The 20,822-nt window shown below is 41.4% G+C and overlaps 1 protein-coding gene across 3 annotated transcripts in view; it reads right to left on the reverse strand.

Moving 5' to 3' along the window:
• The window catches only part of pkn2a (protein kinase N2a), a 41,332-nt gene that overhangs the window by 16,640 nt on the left and 3,870 nt on the right, over window positions 1-20,822 (reverse strand). For 2 of the 3 annotated variants that reach the window (XM_053687341.1, XM_053687343.1), the window contains exons 2-7: window positions 12,153-12,444; window positions 7,463-7,596; window positions 3,672-3,801; window positions 3,309-3,454; window positions 2,150-2,369; window positions 832-1,002 (exon numbers count right to left, since the gene is read on the reverse strand). In XM_053687341.1, coding sequence (XP_053543316.1) covers window positions 832-1,002; window positions 2,150-2,369; window positions 3,309-3,454; window positions 3,672-3,801; window positions 7,463-7,596; window positions 12,153-12,444 — 1,093 coding nt within the window. Of the gene's footprint in view, window positions 1-831; window positions 1,003-2,149; window positions 2,370-3,308; window positions 3,455-3,671; window positions 3,802-7,462; window positions 7,597-12,152; window positions 12,445-20,067; window positions 20,399-20,822 lie in introns of those variants that run through there. The other variant, XM_053687342.1, reaches the window with a different exon arrangement.

Consider the following 20,822-nt stretch of genomic DNA (forward strand, 5'->3'; position numbering starts at 1 on the left):
TACATAAGTTATAATAAATGTTCCGTATCAGTAAAGTCAACTTATTGGGATATTAATAAGCAAAGTTGCGTATGATCAGTCAGTGACTATGTGCAAATAATACTCAAGTCATATGATCTGTAGGGGATAAAACCCTCCGTGTGGCGTGCTCTTACAGGAAAATAATCATCAGCGGGGTGACGTGATGAAGGTAATTACACGCCAATAACACTACGTCCTGCAGTGTTTTATTCCCCTTATACCGCAGCGACTTGCCGAGGATTACAATCTTTATATACGTTCCCTCACCAGCCTCACTTTATTCTGTCTAAATAAATAAATAAATAAATAAATAGATAGATAAATAAATAAATAAAACCACAGCTTGTCAGCGTTACCATAAACCGCAAAGAAGTGTAAACTCGTCTGTCGTGAAGGTGTAGAAAACTAAACGTCACGGCTTCACCTCTGACTGTTACAAAGCGCAGACGCTGGAGTCTCCTTCCGTAAACGTTACACAAACATCTCCATACTCGAGGAAATCTTCACCATATCAGAGATCTTTTTAAATCTCTTAAAAATGATCACCGAAGTGCCCGCTGTACACGTCCCCGTGAACCATATAGAAACCGTAACGCATCGGAGCGAGCGCATTAATATAAACCTGCGCTACTGTCCGAGCTGCTGCTCTAGAAAACTAATCAACACCTTCTGCTACCAATCGCAATCCAGAATGCAGCAGCGCTGAGGTATGACAGATCTACAGCTATGGTGTGTTAATAATAATCCACAGCGTTACAGTAAGGGATATAAACCGCTCAGGAGTTTGAGGAAAAAATTCGGTCACTGAACTGGAGAGCTCGTCGGTTTTGGAGAGGCTGCGGCTGCGACTGTGGCGGCTCATGAAGGACGACCGCGTGTCGCTGGGGCTCCAGCTGGGCAGAGACGCTGTCACAGCCTTCGAGCGACCCGGAACGTTCTCCAGCAGATCCTGACATCCCATCAGCCGCACATCTAATGTTCCTGCAGGGGGAAATAACCACGATAGGTCACTTTCATCATCATCATCATCATCATCATAATACCATCCACTGTTGATGAATTTTTTAAACTCATAATCATAATTTTAACTGATTGGAAAAAAAAAAAAAAACAACGTGTGTAATCATTGACATGGGGAAGTTTTGATTTTTTGTAACAAGTATGGAAGGAGTCTCCAGTGTCAGTGCTCTGTAACAGTAAGTCCTCGGTAAGTGAGAACAGGAACTTTCTCACAACAGTAAATGCAACTAGAAATGGTTCAAAAGTTTGATGCGCAAGTGTAGCGTTATCCAAACTGCAAAATGTTGTCACACATTCGTCTCGAAAAGACACCGTGTGTACCGGAGTTTCTGTTAGCAGATAAAAACTGTTTCTTGACTGTTCAACATCCTCAATGCCTGATCCGGTACAAATATTATCGCGAAGCAGACGTACGTCAGGTGAAGTACGTTCGCAAATGCACGTTTAATAAGGTCTGTCTGCGCAGACATTTGTTTCTCTCATGTCTCTCCTGTAACTCCGACCGGCTCACTAGAACCTCCTTGATACCTACGCAGTTTGTATTTGTTACAAGACAAGCTAGCATGCAAGTGCGCAACTCTCAGTCTTTTTCAAAATCCTAACTGGCCAGTCGGAGCAGGGTGAAGTCCCTGAGCCATCTGATAGTGTCGCTTCACCTGCAAAGAAGCAGAAATCTCCTCCATTTAGACCCAAAGAGAAAGAGATGACTGGACCCCCCCCACGTCGGCCAGCACCGAAATCTCTTATCGGAAACTCTGGTTTGTACATGGATATTCCATTAAACAGCACAATAGGAATCACTTCAATGGCAAATTCAGGCCACGCCCCCTACTTCAGTCCAACACTTCAAGCGGTTTACTCTCTGTGAATCTGTCCTTTTGTCCAAGTTTATAGAGAACAGCGTGTCATACGGTGTCAGAAACTACATCAACAAATCTGAGACGCTGAACTATCCCACGCTAAACTGGTGGCCATTAGCTTGCACTGCTTTAGCCTTGTAGCTCCACTGAGCATGTCTCGGGTGAGACACTAGATCGAGGGTGAAGAGGACGTTGTTGGGGTCTGAACTTCCCCTTAAACCACATGCGTGTGTGTGTGTGTGTCTCACCGGTGAGAGCAGCGGGTTTGGCCAGCGTGCTGTACGGCGACGGTGTGTGTGTGGAGACGAGGCTGTGTCTGGGGCTCAGAGCGGCCGAGCTCATGAACACCAGCTCCTCCATGATCACACTGCTCTTGGGATGCTGGGGGGGCAGTTCACTCAGACGCTGCTCTAACGACAACTTCAGCAGGTCCAACTTCTGACTGGACTCGTTAAAGCGAGCCTGAGCCTGTGTGTCACACACACACACACACACACACACACACACGTTCATTATCTCAGACTGATTAATTCATTATCTCAGACTAATCCTATACTTTTGAGAAAGCAGACCATTATCACAAAACAAACAAACAAGTAAGGAAATAAATAAGAAAGTAAATAAATAAATAAGAAAAAATGAACAAAAACATAAACAAATAAATAAACAGTGTAATAATAGTTCATGTAGCAAATAGTGTAAGAAGTAAGTAAACAAGAAAATAAATAAACGAATAATAACCTAAAAACAGCGTAATAATTAAATAAATGTTGTAATAATTTATGCAACATTTTAAGAAATAAATAAACAGCATAATACATTAGTAATTCAATAAAATGCAACACACAAACAATGCCATAAATAAACAAGCATTAAATAACCAAATAAAAAGGTTTATGTGCACGCAGCCTGGGCGTGACCCCGTAGATACACACCGATTTTCTTTCTTTCTTTTTTTTAATATGCGACAAAAACAAAGATTTTTTTTCTGTAAAGAACAAATATAATGCATTTTTTTAAACAAAAAAACAACATAAAACACCGCGACCCGTCATTTCCCGTAAACTCACTTTGCTTTAACGCTGACTATAATTTAATGAGAGTGAGGCTCTTTACTGACTTTTTAAGTTCAAACTTTAAGTTCAGCTAACATAATGAGGTCAACTTTGCGGAGACAACAGGATAGCTGCCTTGGCCGAGATGTCGGAACTCCTGTTACGCAGCGTAAAAAACTACACGCTAAGATCTCTTTTAAAATCGGAGACTTGCGTGGGGAACGTTCCTCACAATACTAACACTGAGCACTTCTAAATCTCAAATTATAACACAAGTATTATAAGTATGCTCTGATTGCCTCTGTGTGTATGTGTGTGTGTGTGTGCGCTTGCGTGCGTGTGATATCCGTGCCTCTGAGTGAGTCTTTTTCTCAGCCAGTTTGCCTGAGCCGAGTAGCTTCATGACGTTCTTCGCTCCCTCGGCCACAGCGTGCTCGATGCGAGCGTGATGACAGAGTTCCTCCACCCGCAGGTCCAGAGGGCTGATAATGGGTTTCTCTGGAACACACACACACACACACACAATCAATTACCCCTGGATTTGTTAATCGACCCTGAATTTGTTAACGAGGCTCTATAGTATCTATAATTCAGCTAGCCAGATAAACACTTCTGATGATGATGATGATGATGTAAAAAGGTCCTAAGGCAGTAGGTTAGGCAGAATCACAGCTACAGGAATCAGACGTAACGGTGGTAAACGCAGTGACATTACCGATGAGGTGCTGAGTGTCGAAGCTGAGCTCGTGACTCTGGCTGGCTTTCAGAATCTGCATCCTGATGAACTCGATCTTCATCTTACTGTCCTGAAGCATCTGCTGCGCAGCGGCCAGGAGCTTCCGATCCTACAAACACACACACACACGCACACACAGTTAGTTTTGCTGAAGTGAACAGCAAACGCATGGGCGATAAAGAACGTTCCGGCGTCATGGTTTTCAGCACATCACCCACCTGCTTACGGTTTCATATTTTCAAACCCGATGCCAATAAATGCCAAAAAACTTACTTCCATAAAACATGTGCCCCATGAAGGTCAGGATAAACGACTAAGATGACCTTTCAATGATTAACCTGATTAGTTTATGGCTATAAATAAGCCAGCTGGTGTTGTGGAATTCCGGAAGAATAAATGGAGAGTCAAGTTAGGCCTCTTTTTAAATACACATATATTTAATGTAGGGAAATATAAGAGGTGAATCACCTCCAAATCACTCGAGAGCATTACTGTAAAATGTTTTTACCTCCGTGCGTCATGTAGCCGTCCTGTAACTTTATTGTGCATGTTCAGAAATGATATTTTACATCATTTTGGTCTTCAACACTACACATTTTAGACCTGAAGGTTAAAAATGTTGGACGTTGGAAGATTTATTTCTCGCCTTCTTCTTATATTTACTACAGGTATAATGTTTTATTAAAAGGTTCCGTTTACTTTTTAATACAGGCAATAATTAGACAGAATCGAAATTCATGTTTCATGCAATTTTAAGTAAAAAATTCAAAAGAAATCTGGATTAAATATATAAATAAATAACTGATGCACGAAAGGGTTAAACACGCCAGGTTCAGGTCTAGAGCAGATACGGGACGTAAAATCCATCTAGAGGACGAATCTATGACAGTCTGTGGAAAAACAACAGCTCCCGTTTCCGACTGGACGTCTGAGCCGCCTTCAGCTAAATACACGTACACACGGTGGATATAAAAAGTCTACCTGTTAAAATGGCGTGTTCTTGTGATTGTATAAAAGTGAAAGCAAGATAAATCAGAACCTCCCCCTCCCCCCCACCTTTAATATAACACGATAACAGCAACCAACAGAAAAACAACTAGAAATCTTTTAGAGAGACAAACAAGGTTGCATAAGTATGTACACCCCTTAATTAAGCACCTTGTAATACAGCACTCAGAGTGTTTGGGTAAGAACCCACACACTTAAAACGTCTTGATACGGCGATTCCTGGACTCTGACATAACAACGTTACTATTATACATACTTTTCTGTTTCCGTCTCTGCGGGTCTATCACGACAGGATCTTCATCGTATAACGTGACATGGAGAACACATGCGAGCGGGCAGACTGTTATTCAGATATTACCATCTTACAGTGTGACAAGTAAAACTGGCTTAAACCTTGTAACTGGCAACCCTGCTGTGTGTGTGTGTGTGTGTGTGTGTGTGTACCAACATGAAGATTCACAAATCCATCAGGTTTATCATTAAGCAGAAGACAACACATTGTTCCAGAGCGACCCAAACTGCAAAAAACACCCACACACCAACCGCCCGAGGAGGAGTGAACTACATTCCACCCAGATTCCTCAGGCTGTGTGTGCGTGTGTGTGTGTGTGTGTGGAAAGGCTTCTGTTTATCAGTAACTTCCTGCCTGACATCATCCTCTATTTGAGGCAGTGTTATTATCCCAAGTGATGTAACTATCCAAAGTTTCCTATCTTCGCGGGTCAGAGTGAGTGTACTTATCCTGTTATCTGGGTGAGAAGATTCCTATCGGAATCCCGTCTCCATGACCATCAGAGCGATACTGACCCATCGTGGGGTGTGTGTGTGTGTGTGTGTTATATAGAACAGGGCAGGTAGTTCCAGAAAACAGCGATGGGAATTCCACCTATATTTAGTGATTCAGATCGGATCGGATCGGATCAGCAACAAGAGTCGGATATTTTGGCTCCGCAGCGGCTCCTTAACTCTTTTCCTCCAAATTTCCTGCTCTTTGCCCGTTTAGCATTGAGAGGAGTATTGAACACAGTCTTGCGTTCCTCTCTGATGAATGAAACAGCATTACTCCTAGCTGCGTATTCGCTATAAAATCTATCTGAGTGAATGTAGACGTCCCTGTGTTTGGATGGAGGAACACAGTACGCGTTGTGAATTCCAGAATGATTATATTATTGCTTTTCAATGATGTTCCACATTCAATCGAACGATAAAAAGCTTTAAATAATGTTGTGTCGTTCTTTAACGAATAAGAAAACTGTAATGTAAGAGGTATAAAACGCTTCAGGACATGACGCTATAGGACAATACACAACAGTAACAGTAACTTAGAAGCAAGAAGCTCGCTGTTCTTTCTTTCTTTCCATCTTTTCCTCTGACCATCTTTCTTTCTTTTCTATCATTCTTTCAACTAGGTTCCAATCTTTCTACGTTTCCTTCTTTCTTTCTTTACTTCTTTCATTTATTCTGTCCTCCCACCTTTCTTCCTGTCTCACTCTCATTCTTTCCATCTTTCCTTCTGTCCACCTTTCTTTCTGTCCGTCTTTCCATCTTTCTTCCTGTCTCACCCTCATTCTTTCTGTCTGTCTTTCCATCTTTCTTCCTGTCTCACTCTCATTCTTTCCATCTTTCTTTCCACTTTTCTTTTGGGCTCACTCTCATTCTTTCCACCTTTCTTTCTGTCCGTCTTTCCATCTTTCTTCCTGTCTCACCCTCATTCTTTCTGTCTGTCTTTCCACCTTTCTTCCTGTCTCACCCTCATTCTTTCTGTCTGTCTTTCAACCTTTCTTCCTGTCTCACTCTCGTTCTTCCACCTTTCTTCCTGTCTCACCCTCATTCTTTCTGTCCGTCTTTCCATCTTTCTTCCTGTCTCACCCTCATTCTTTCTGTCTGTCTTTCCACCTTTCTTCCTGTCTCACCCTCATTCTTTCTGTCTGTCTTTCAACCTTTCTTCCTGTCTCACTCTCGTTCTTCCACCTTTCTTCCTGTCTCACCCTCATTCTTTCTGTCTGTCTTTCCATCTTTCTTCCTGTCTCACCCTCATTCTTTCTGTCCGTCTTTCCATCTTTCTTCCTGTCTCACCCTCATTCTTTCTGTCTGTCTTTCCACCTTTCTTCCTGTCTCACCCTCATTCTTTCTGTCTGTCTTTCAACCTTTCTTCCTGTCTCACTCTCGTTCTTCCACCTTTCTTCCTGTCTCACCCTCATTCTTTCTGTCTGTCTTTCCACCTTTCTTCCTGTCTCACCCTCATTCTTTCTGTCCGTCTTTCCACCTTTCTTCCTGTCTCACCCTCATTCTTTCTTTCTGTCTGTCTTTCCACCTTTCTTCCTGTCTCACCCTCATTCTTTCTGTCTGTCTTTCAACCTTTCTTCCTGTCTCACTCTCGTTCTTCCACCTTTCTTCCTGTCTCACTCTCATTCTTCCACCTTTCTTCCTGTCTCACTCTCATTCTGTCCATCTTTCTTTCCACCTTTCTTTCTGTCTGTCTTTTCGTCTTTCTGTCTGTCTTCCACCTTTCTTCCTGTCTCACTCTTTCCAAATATCTTTCTCTCACTCTCATTCTTTCCATCTGTCTTTCCATCTTTCTTCCTGTCTCACCCTCATTCTTTCCAAATTTCTTTCTCTCACTCTCATTCTTTCCACCTTTCTTCCTGTCTCACCCTCATTCTTTCCACATTTCAATCTTTTCATTATCCTTCCTTCCTTCCTTCTGTCTGTCCAGAATACAGAGTGAAAATAAAAGATGAAATAATCGGGATCGTGGTTACCTTGGACGAGCCGTTGGAGTACATCTGGATCATGTTCTCTGCTCCCTGTTTCACTTTGAGCTCGATGTGGATCTGTTTCTTCAGTGCTGCCAGGCGGCTCTCACTGTTCGGCGTGTCCGGAGTCAGAGGGCATTCTGAATAAACGAACGACAAAACGACAAAGATCAGAAGATCACCCGAGTGAGGAGAACCCACCCAAGAGATGCGTCAGAGTTCACTGACTTCATTTTATACCAAAACGCTGCTGAAATCTGGATTCTGTTCCATGCCATTACATGTAAATATAAACAGATAAAAGTATGAAGTGTTGGTTTTTAGAAAAAGTTAAAAATGTTAAACTGTTGGCAATGTGCTGTGGTACAAGAGGAATAAAACGCAGGCTGTTATAGGAAAATAATCAACTTCAGGGTGGTACGAGTAACTCCGCTTCATCACACCACCCAGTCGTTGATTAGTTTACTAGAACAGCAGCCCACACAGTGTTTTATTCTGTAATTAACTCCGTGTGTAATCACTGCGGTGCTTTGTAAGTTAAAACTGTCCTTGTTGTCTTTCCTCATGTCTTCAGAGGGACGAGCTGAGAAGCGACGAGGAGGAATTGAAGAATCGACCATCTCACATATTATGGATATAAAATGGCAAGTTTTTGAGATAAATCAGGTCAGAACTTTTCCTCCATCTCAATGTGAAATTACGTTGTATAAAAGTTAAAGCGAAAAACAATCAGACACATTTTAGGGGGGGGGGGGGGGGGACTAAATTATAACAATAACCTAGTTAAGCGTAAGTGTGCACACCCTTTTATAATTAGTTATGTGGCTGTGTTCAGAATGAACCAATCACATTCAATCTCATGTTCAACAGTAATTACAAATACGACAGCTGTCATCAATTAAATGATTCTAATTAACCCAAAATAAAGACCAGCTGTTTCTGTCGGGTTTTCCAGAGACCAACAGCAACATTAAAGGAGCTGCAGGAACTCTCAAATCTCTCATGTTCTTCACATGTCTGGGCTACGGGTTTAGGACGGGATAAAGGGAATCCCTTATTCACAAAAAAAATAATCAAATCTCAACTAAATCACCCCAAACCACATGGCAAAATGTGTTACGGTCTGATGAGACCAATTCCAAAAGGTACGAAAGTGCCCCATCCCCACGGTGAAGCATGGTGGTGGGAGCATCATGCTTTAGGGCTGCTTTACTTCAACCGGAACTGAGACTTTTTATCAAGGTGGAGCTAATCATGAATAGCTACAAATATCCGTCGATTTTAGTGCAAACCTTCAGGTATCTGCTAGTAAGCTGAAGATGAAAATTAATTTCACCTTTCAGCACAACAACGACCCAAAACAAACATCCAAATCAACAAAGGAACGGCTTAACCAAAAGAAGGTCAATGTTTTCGTAGCCAGAGCCCAGACCTGAATCCAACTAAAGACCTGTGGGGTGACCTGTGGGCGGTGTACAGGAGATGCCCTCACAGTTTAACGGATCTAGAATGCTTTTGCAAGAATAAGAAGTGGAAAATATCGCCAAGTCAAGATGTTCCATGCTGACAGACTCTTAGCCAAAAAGACTGAGTGGTGTGATAACATCAAAAGGTACTTTAACTAAACATTAGTTTAGGGGTGTGCATACTTATGCAACCAGGTTATTGTAAGTTTTTTTTCCCCTCAAAAAAAGTTTGATCGTTTTTCACTTAATTTATATACGTTGTGATTTCACACTGCGGTTGGAAAAAGATCCGAGATGATTTATCTTAGTTTCGTTCTCTTTTTTATTCTCATCTGCCATTACAAAAACCTGCCATATTAACAGGGGTGTGTAAACTTTTTATATACATTGCAACCGCTGGTGCATACTGGGAAGTTTATGGTTGTGTTGGGTGTTGCCATGGCGATGCGCATTTGTTGATGCAGAATTTGGTCTGAATCATCACTTTGAGAAGTATTTCATATATTTCAACAGAGACATGTTTAATAGAATGAATGCAAAAGACCCGACTCCGACACACACACACACACACACACACACACACACACACCTGTTAGCAGTGAGTTGGAAGGTAACGTGAGTTGGAAGAGCTCGGTGTTTTGTTCCAGTGCCTCTGGGCAGAACAGGTTGATGAACTTGACAAACCATAAGACAAAAGCATAAACTATCGTAACGGCAAAGCCACAGCATTGACAGGTGACCTTACTGATTCATGTTCAGACTGGAATTGCATGCAACGCAGTGAACACACACACACACACACACACACACACACACACACACACACACAGAGAAGAAACCTGTTCGACTTCTTCAATAACACCTCCAAGATCTCTCACAAAAGCAATTAAAGCAACACAACAACAGTCACAGTCTTTCTTTTTGTCCAGACGAACGGACAGAAAACATCAGTCACACCAACGACCTACACACAACTCACCACGTACATCACACCAACGACCTACACACAACTCACCACGTACACCACACCAACGACCTACACACAACTCACCACGTACACCACACCAACGACCTACACACAACTCACCACGTACACCACACCAACGACCTACACACAACTCACCACGTACACCACACCAACGACCTACACACAACTCAGCACGTACACACCAACGACCTACACACAACTCAGCACGTACACCACACCAATGACCTACACACAACTCAGCACGTACATCCCACCAACAACCTACACACAACTCACCACGTACACCACTCCAACGACCTACACACAACTCAGCACGTACATCCCACCAACGACCTACACACAACTCAGCACGTACATCCCACCAACGACCTACACACAACTCAGCACGTACATCCCACCAATGACCTACACACAACTCAGCACGTACATCCCACCAACGACCTACACACAACTCAGCACGTACATCCCACCAACGACCTACACACAACTCAGCACGTACATCCCACCAACGACCTACACACAACTCACCACGTACACCACAACAACGACCTACACACAACTCAGCACGTACATCCCACCAACGACCTACACACAACTCAGCACGTACATCCCACCAACGACCTACACACAACTCAGCACGTACATCCCACCAACGACCTACACACAACTCAGCACGTACATCCCACCAACGACCTACACACAACTCACCACGTACACCACAACAACGACCTACACACAACTCACCACATACATCACACCAACGACCTACACACAACTCACCACGTACACCACAGCAACGACCTACACACAACTCAGCACGTACACCACACCAACGACCTACACACAACTCAGCACGTACACCACACCAACGACCTACACACAACTCAGCACGTACACCACACCAACGACCTACACACAACTCAGCACGTACACCACATCAACGACCTACACACAACTCAGCAGACACATGCTGATCACAACCATCACCACAGGTTTTATTCCTCTTACACCACAGCAATTCATCAACAATTACAATTTTTCAAGTATTAAAGAACACGTCATACTTTTTATTCATTTAATATTGTAGCACATAGAGAAAAAAAAGTTAGTTCCTGTTGTCACTTACACTATAGCAGCTATAAACACTCGTTTCTTCACCTTCCTCTCTTTATTCCCTCTCTTTATTCACCGAATACAAAATTATATCTGTGTCATCTTTATTATTGATAGAGTAAAACATGGACCTCGACTTGTTTGCTCCTTACTTTCTTACTTGCTGTATTTCTTTCATTTATTCTGTCTTTCCATCTTTCTTTCTGTCTCACTCTCACTCTTTCGGCTTTCTTTCAATATTTCTTTCTTTCCACATTTCTGTCTCTCACTCTTTCTTTCTGTCTTTCTTTCCACCTTTCTTTCCGTCTGTCTTTCCACCTCTCTTTCTGGCCTTCTTTCAATCTTTCTTTCTTTCCACATTTCTGTCTCTCACTCTTTCTTTCCACCTCTCTTCCTGTCTTTCTTTCCACTTTTCTTTCCGTCTTTCTTTCCACCTCTCTTTCTGTCTGTCTTTCTTTCCACCTTTCGTTCCGTCTTTCTTTCCACCTCTCTTTCTGTCTGTCTTTCTTTCTGTCTGTCTTTCTTTCCGTCTTTCTTTCCACCTCTCTTTCTGTCTGTCTTTCTTTCCACCTTTCTTTCTGTCCCACTCTCATTCTTTCCTCGGTTATTTCTCCGTTATCATCCGCTCACGCCGCCCTGACACACAGAAAAGGCCTTTATACTCCACAAATAAACAACTGGACAGAATGCTTTGTGAGACCTGAACACAGCACTGATTCTCGTCTCGTTCTAGATAATAAACAATCATTTTTAAAATGGATCAATCAGCTTCGGTTTGCATTTCGTAGACTCAACATCCACGGCATGCTGACATGCTGAAAAAAGGCGATAAGATTTCAGGTGGTTCCCTAGTCACAGACCATAATGACATCTGTTTTCCTACAGCACGCCTCGGGGGCCATTAGGTTAAAAGTTTTAGGAAACGTGTATTTCAGTACACTTATGTTTGGCAATTATAAGCAGAACGTGAGCTTAAGGAAGAAGAACGTAGAAGAATCCAGACTAGTTACTTTCTGAACTCAGATTAAAAAGCTACTGAACGTCCTTGGCCTCGATGAAAAGCTTCATTATATGTTTCATTATCAGTGAGGTGAGTGAGAGCAGAAAACCCAGCGCACTCAGACGTTACCTAACAGGAGCTCTTCTGGATCCTTGACCACGATGTGAGCATTGAGCTCCTGCAGCTCCTGGTGCAGCTCCTCCACCTTCTTGTTGCTCTTCTTCAGCATGGTGTCCACATAGGCCAGCCTCTTCTTGTCCGTGGTGACACGCCGCAGGTTCTCCGCTCCCTCCTTGATCTTCAGCTCTTTTCGGATCTCGCGCTTGATCTGCTCGCGGATCTCGTCCAGCTTCTGCTGCACCATGGTGTCTGAGAGGTCCAGGTGATAACCCAGGCCCAGCCGATCTGACACCATGTGACCCTGGAGACGAGGAAAGTAACATGTGATGGCAGAGCAAAGTGCTGACACTGGAGACTCCTTCCCTAAATGCTAAATAAACGGCACCTCACTTTTATGAAAGCTTCACCAGATCAACGATTACACACGTTACTTAACCCGTTTACGTGACGCGTAGGCTGTACGAGTCCCTCTGAATGAGCGGTTACTATAGAAACGATAACGTATCAGAGCGAGCACGTTAATATAAACCTGAGATTAGCAGCTGCACTACTGTCAGAGCTGCTCTTTATCCACAGTGCTGTAGGAAAATTCCATCTCTTCTGTCCTCCTGAAAAACCTCAGACTGGCTCCTTTAACACACCGAGAAAATCCCCATCATCTATTACCACCTCCAGCAGCATGAGTCACAGGCTTATAGGCTTAGAGTCACTTCCTAAACACACACTCTCACCACACACACACACACACACACACACACACACACACACACACACACACACTAGGGCTGCACAATTATGGCCAAAATGATAATCACGATTATTTATCCTGATTATTCACTGATTTTAGGGACAACATATTTTTATTGCACCGTCAACCAAATGAAAATATGCAATAAAATATAACAACAGGAACCAAATGAAAACAATTCAGGTGAATGCAGAAAAGGCAATAACAGTGTTTACAGGAGAAGAGACGCAGACAAATCACCCAATAGATCGGTGCAGGGACGACGTCATTTTGTACCGAAACCCGGAAGTTATCATCACATCAGGTTCCCTCGACAAAAACCCAATAGGATTTTCCCATAGGCTTTTGGATTACTGCAAAAACTACGCTCTGTGATCAACAAAAGTTTACAATACGGACACGTTTTGTCAATCAAGACCATTTTCACAAATGAGCACAACTTTTATGAAGTTTAAAGCCTAAATACAATCTGCAGAAATAAAAAGCTAACCGTACGCTATAAACGAACTACACCACGGGCGCTCGACTTCAACGTCACCGTCACCAAGCTTCCGACGACTTTCCCAAACTTTATTTAAAACATTTTCCATAATACGGATTTACTCTGTGGAGGAATCGTCATCGTTTTTTTTTTTTTTTTGGAATTGTGCACAGAAAACCTGAACCAGTTTATCTGCAATGTTTTTTTTCCTGTTCGGCGTGATGACGTTTAATGTCCCCGACAACATCTGTAGTCCTGTTTAGCAATATGTTAGTGTCATGATTTCCCCTCACGCAAGCACTGGAGCTCGCAGCACGCTCTTTTAGTGACAGTGACTTTGTTGACTTTCTACATGAGCATTTGTTGTGATTTCTGACCTGTCTCCACCCCTGTACAGTCAGTGGTTGTTACCGTATGTGTCATCATTAGTCTCAGCTGTTTTGTTTTCACCCTTAATTACGTTCGCCTTTTAAATCCCTTGTGTCTCTTTGTTCGACGCAAAGTATTGCGCGAGTTTTCCGTGTACCAAGCAGTTGTTCATAGTTTTGATCTTATTCTCGACCTCGTTGTTTGATTGTTGTTTAGCCTTGTTTACGCCCGTTTCCCGATCACCTGACCTTTTGCTTGTTTTCAACCACGCTATTGTCTCGCATTTTGGATTTGTCTGCCTCTCTTCAATAAACCTATCTGCACTTGCATCCGTCCTAAACCCTCATCACGTGACCGTTAGCAACCGCCTTTTTCAATACACGTAAAAGCTTTTTAAAAAAATCATGAGTGGGGTTTTACTGGCGTATTTTATGTAGTAGAATAAAAAGTGAAAATATTCTGAGCTTGTGTTCACCATAGACCTAATTTCAGTCTTTTAACCAAAATCCCATTCAATAAACCCACTGACTCGGGACAATGGAACAGAAGTGCTAAAATTAGGGCTGCAACTAATGATTATTTTCATAATCAATTAGTCGGCCGATTATTTTTCGATTAATCGATTATTCAGACTGGGGGGGGGGGGGGCTTTCAGTACCCCCCCCCCCCCGGTATATTTAAAATAAAATCCACAAACGGAGTGTTACAAATATAAACTTCAGACTAAAACTTTCCACAACTGTTTGTCCAATTATATAAAAGACACAACATAATATATATTATTCATTTAGGACTGTAGTTTCATTCCGTGCTTTTTGTGCATCCATAAAAATAATGCATAAATACTTATAATGTAGGATGCACAAAAAGCACGGAATTAAACTACAGTCCTAAACGAATAACATATATTATGTTGTGTCTTTTATATAATTGGACAAGCACTCCTAAATGAATAATAAAAACTCCCTTTCACTGCCCCTTATGCTTTCTGTTACTTGCTGTCTTCAGACATATTGTCTTACTTTTGATCATAATGTTTTAATTAGACATTACAGATCTTACTCTGTACTGATCTACACTCTGTATCAGCGCGTCTACACCGTGCGTGATCAGCAACGCGGCCTCGTTACTGACACATCACTTCCGTTATAATAAACGACAGAATTTACACTGTAAGTACGCAAATACAGCATATAATGACAAACTTAAATTAAACTAAACCTTTTAAGCAGCTTGCACCAGTTTCCCCTGCTCCTTACACACTCTGGAGCATCTTGGATATAAACATGTTTGTCCTTGTGCAGCACTGTTTAATGTACATCTGCGGTGTTTAATATAAAATGCTCCCTGCCTTAGAGGACTTTCTTCCTCAGTCACGTGACGATTTCTCCTCCGTCTGTTAGTGACTGAAGTCGTGTTGGGAATAAAAGGTAACACTGACAGAATCAGTAAACTGATGAAAGTCATTGTCTGTGATTCTGGGTGTCTGCTAATGCTAGCGTGCGTATGACGATATGCGCCGTCGACTAGGAAGCGGCTTATACTTCTGGTTAGTAAAAAAACCACTAGTGTTATATTTGAGATGATATTACCTTTCTAAAATCCACACACTAGATGGTAGAGTACGCAGTGCATAGTGTAAGTGTTTAGTACTTCATTTGGGACACAACTTTAGTATTTACTCTCCGAGGCGTGTTTTCTGAACGGAAGCAACGCAATGAGTACACCTCCCCCGTGCCACACATAGACCAACTAATCCATAATGAAATTCGTTGACATGGATTTTCATAATCGGTTATATTGATTAGTTGTTGCAGTTCTACTTCAAATGATAACTTGTTTCTGGGTGTTGGTGTACACAATGACATCATCCCTGCGCCGCTCTATGGTGACTGGCTGTAAGTTTAGGAAGCGCTTGATTTGAACTGCAGCGGAGTTTCTACGAGCGGAGGACGAACTTTAAACGTCAATATCGCAGTCGATCATGTTCACGTAATCATGCGCAGCGTCAAAATCCTAATCCAGATCAATATTCGAGTCATTGTGCAGCCCTACCACGCACACACACACTCTCATCAACCTTCTAGTTTCGGCTAAGCGCTACACACGCTCAAAGCCAGTCTCTCTTTCACTTTATAACCACAACCTGATCATTACTGACTGTGCACCAGATTTTATGGAAAAGCCGTTCTCGAAAATATCTTACTAAAAAAAAAAAAAATTTGATCTTTTTAGGTTTTTCTGAAAACACTTTCACACAACGATTTTGTCGTCAACTTTCTTTCAATCTGCACCACCAGCTTTTGTGAATCCGCAACACTACTGACTTAACAGTCCAAAATGTATATAAATGTAAAATAGTGTGCAAAAGTATTGGCGTAAAGATATCATGTAACTTATAATACACGGAAACATTTCTACGCGAGAATCGGACTATAAAGATCAGTAAACCCTTTGCTGACGTGGTCACAGGTTTACTGGTTAAAGGGAATCAGCTGGTGGATCTTGGAGAACCTGACGCAGCTCTACTTCACATGCTGGTTCTCACTTCTGCAGTTTCTGCACTAAAACCAGAACAGCCGGCATTATGGTTTTATCTGAAAAACACCCGATTACGGAATATCTTTCTTTCCTTTTAACCACAGCTTCTCTCTGTAATGTAATTTTTTTGGAGCGTATTCCTGCCTTGCACCGCGTGTTCCCACGGTAGACTCACGATCCATCATGACTAGGACAACACGTTTACTGAAGAGAAATGACGATGTCTGGAAACCTAATAAATCTTTCTACTGTCACAATAACCAGAAGACATCAAAGACACTTTTTTTTTTATTAAAACGGCAAGAATAAATTTATTAATATGAATGACACTACAAGCGCTAACCCCGCCCCTCACTCTAACCTTACCCAATCAGAACAGTTCGTCTGTACAGGAGTGCAAACCAGGATCAAAGGAAATGTACTCTAATGTTATATTATCTGTTATACAATATATTAAGTTAATAAATGCACAGTAGTGTAATAACGGACACATAGTGTCTCTCAGGCAGATAAAACCTGTGCTAGTCACCAAAGGACTGCACCTTCTAATGCACCTGATTATGGACCAGCGTAAATAAGACAATGCAATAATTACTGAAGTAATGCCTTATCTTTAATATTACACTGCAGTAAGGTCATAAACCCTGATAGAAGGATATAAACCTTTCCTGGTAGCACGTGCCCAAGTTGTTCATTGAGATTATAAAGCTCTGACAGATCGAGCACTGATCTGACGTGTAATCTTCATCCAGCAAACATCTTCAGACACAAACACGATTAAGAAATCCTAAAAGAAGTGAAGAGCTCTTGCGTTGCAAACAGAAACACAGGTGGCAAAGGGGAGAGGGAGAGTGAAAAACTGAGAAAACGGGAGAAAGGAGGAGACAAAAGTGGGGAAACAGCCAGTGACACTGATTCAGTGCTCAGTCACAGATCTCAGAGTTGCAAAAAAAAAAAAATTCTTGTGTGAAAATATTTTGAATATTGACAAATATATCATCCAAGATGTCTTATTATGAGTTTATTATAAACTAAGATTATTCAGCCTGTCTTAGATGCTTTTACACACATGTAAGCTTGAAATTCTATTATTCGTTTGGTAGATTATTTTGATTCTTTGTATAAAGAAAGGCTTAAAATGACAAAAATGATCTGCCAATAGAACAAGTTTGAAAAATGGTTTAATATTAGTGTTTGGTTTATTGTTGTCTCAGAAAAGGAAATACTAAATGTATTACTATATGAAAGATATTTTCACCTGCTGTCTTTTTTTTTTTGCAGTGATGTCAGTGTGCTTAAAGACACTTTACCTGGAAATGTGATTTATATTACAGCATTTATTTAAGAGTTAAAGGACTACAAGCTAGTTCAAGCTACACCACATGCACCTGCCTAGACAAACATACAACACACACACACACACTAGAGCTATGTTTCCATCCACGTATTTTGATACGAATTTTGGAACGTCGCGTAAAAAACACTGGATGGAAACACCAGATGCGAATCCATCCATCCATCCATCCATACCGCTTAATCCTTTTCAGGGTCATGGGGAAACCTGGAGCCTATCCCAGGGAGCATTGGGCACAAGGTGGGGTACACCCTGGACAGGGTGCCAATCCATCGCAGGGCACAATCACACATCCATTCATACACTACAGACACGCCAATCAGCCTATCATGGATGTCTTTGGACTAGAAGAGGAAACCGGAGTAAACCCCCACAACACGGGGAGAACATGCAAACTCCGCACACACGTGGCCACGGTGGCAGTTGAACCCCCGACCCTGGAGGTGTGAGGCGAACGGGCTAACCATTAAGCCACCATGCACCCTCAGATCTCCAAATCTCCAAAATGCACATAAAAAAAACAACAACTTATGCGCTCAGTTGAGGCGTTTTTTTTTTTTTTTATTCGGTAAGAAGATATAAACGCATAAACTACGATGGAAACACATGTACGGAATAGATTCTTCCATACACGTGTAAAAAAAAAAAAAAAAAAAAAAAAAAAAAAAAAGGTAATGTGACTTTGCCTCAACAAACCATGTGACTGGATAATTGGCTCAGAACAGTTAGTAAAATGGCAGAGAACGAGATGCGCCGGTTTCCCTAGAAGTGACGATTTTGTTCTCTTGAACATCCGGGATAGAAACGGTGCTTTATTCGAAACGTTTTATGCGGTATTCCAATTTTTCCTCATAACTTGTATGGAAACATAGCTGCTGTTGATGGCACCACTGCAGCGACAAGTACAAATACAGTTTGGTACGTTTAATTCAGAAAGTGTGCAAAATCTTAATTGCTAAATTCCACCTCATAGACGGTATCACGGTATAAAAATGTCAGCGGATAATAATCGAAAAATCTCCAAATCCGTATCCTACTGCTAGATCGCTAACAGGAATGGGAACAGAAACATTAACAACATAAATACAGCGTAACGTCCAGTGAGAAGAAAAACAACACATACGGCTGTGAGTCTGAATCAGCTCCATGTTTACTGAAGTAAACACAACGTACATACACTAAGAACACTGTAACACTTCAGTGTTAAAACGTTATAAAAACATAAAACTGCAACACTAACATTGAAATGTGAAGGTGTTGATTAATTCTCCATAACAGCAGCTCCGACAGCAGCACAGGTTTATATTAAAGTGCTCGCTCTAATATGTCATCGTTTCTACAGTAACGGCTCATTCACCAGACACGCCACACAAACGTATTTTAAAATACATTTATAAAATAAAAAAAATAAAATAAAAAAACAAAAAAAAAAAACAGTGTATAATCCTCAATCTGTAAGGAGGCGTTTATCTAAGGCTTATATAAGGAGTCTCCAGTGTCAGTGCTTTGTAAAAGTCAGAGGTGAAGCTGTAGCTTTTTTATAAGTTCCCCAACATCTCCAGGTCAGAGGAGTTCTTGGTAACAAGACTGCATTTATTTATTTATTTATTTTTGGTCTTATTAACTTGGAGAGAGAAGAGAGAGGTTCATAAAAAGTATTTACTTGGAAATATGAATATAGTGTACCTGTACAAAAGAAATAATTGATGGTACACAACTGGATCTCAAGAACCTACTGATGCAGGTTAAAAAAAAAACAAAAAAAAAAAAACAACAACAACAAAAAAAAAAGGTAAAGAAAATGTGCTAAATCTGATCTGGGACCAGTACAGCATTTCAAACCAGTGTCTACACCAGTACTTAATGATATTCAGTATCACACTACTACAGCTGTAACAGTTACAGGAACAGAAACAGAAGCATTAACAGGAACAATCAAAATAACATAAAAAATACAGTGTAATGTCTACTGAAAAGAGGAAAAAACAACAACACAAAAGCAACACAAGAGGTTGTGAGTCACTTTGAATCAGCTCCATGTTTACTGAAGTCTGAACAGAACCAGAACTTTCGCAAAGTTCAAAGTAAAAAAAATTAAAAATAACGGTTCTGAAGCGGAACATTGTAACACTTTAGAGTAAGAAACTTATTTTAAAAATTATATTTATAAAACTGCAACATCTGTAACACTGGGATCGCGGTGTTGTGTCACTTTTAGCGCGTAACGGAGAGAATAATCTCTGGAACACACACTCTCTCTCTCTCTCTCTCTCTCTCTCTCTCTCTCTCTCTCTCTCTCTCACACACACACACACACACACACACACACACACTAAAGAGGAATTAGGAGTGTACACTTTCCCTACAAGTTTTCAAACAACACCACAAGAGCAACAAACTGTTTGTAAACAAAATGCGAAACTTTTCGTACCTGCATGGGATCAGCGGCCATCTTGGCCCTCCAACTCCAACTCCAACTCCAAAACTGTGCGGTGAGGGGAGAGGACGTGAGAGGGGCAAAAAAAAAAAAAAACACCACCACCACGACTCACACCAACACCAACACCCTGTTTTCACTCTTAAACCACCTCCATTAGCCTATATTCTCTAACAAAACCACGCCGAGTCCCGGATATAAACAGTGTCCCATTGCGTAAGCGTGAAAGTCCTCCAGAAAGAGGGTTCTCCTGGAGAGGAACGTGTAGAACCCGCACACAAACCGCTGAGGAGTAGCTGTTATCCCGTACATGTGAAAAGACAGGGTTGCCAGATTGGATCTTCTGTTCCCAAGAGGGTTGCCAGATTTAATTCCCTTTTATCCCCATTTAAAAAAAATTCACCAACATTTACAAAATAATAATAATAATAATAATAATAATAATAATAATAATAATAATAAGAAGAAGAAGAAGAAGCAGATGTCGGGAAACTTAACGTTACAGCTTTATCTCTGACTGTTACAAAGCGCTTACACTGGAGACTCCTTCCACAAATCTCGCAAAAACGTCTCCTCAGAAGAAACTTCACCATAACAATGATTATACAGTTTTTAATCTGTTTAGTATCAGTGCACGTCCCTGTCAATGGGCTGTTACTACAGAAATGATAACGTATTCAAACAAGCGCATTAATATATACCTGTCAGAGCTGATGTTATAGAAAATTAATCAACACCTAATGACCAAT

The sequence above is a fragment of the Ictalurus punctatus genome, chromosome 17 (assembly GCF_001660625.3).
Source record: "Ictalurus punctatus breed USDA103 chromosome 17, Coco_2.0, whole genome shotgun sequence".
Lineage (NCBI taxonomy): Eukaryota > Metazoa > Chordata > Actinopteri > Siluriformes > Ictaluridae > Ictalurus > Ictalurus punctatus.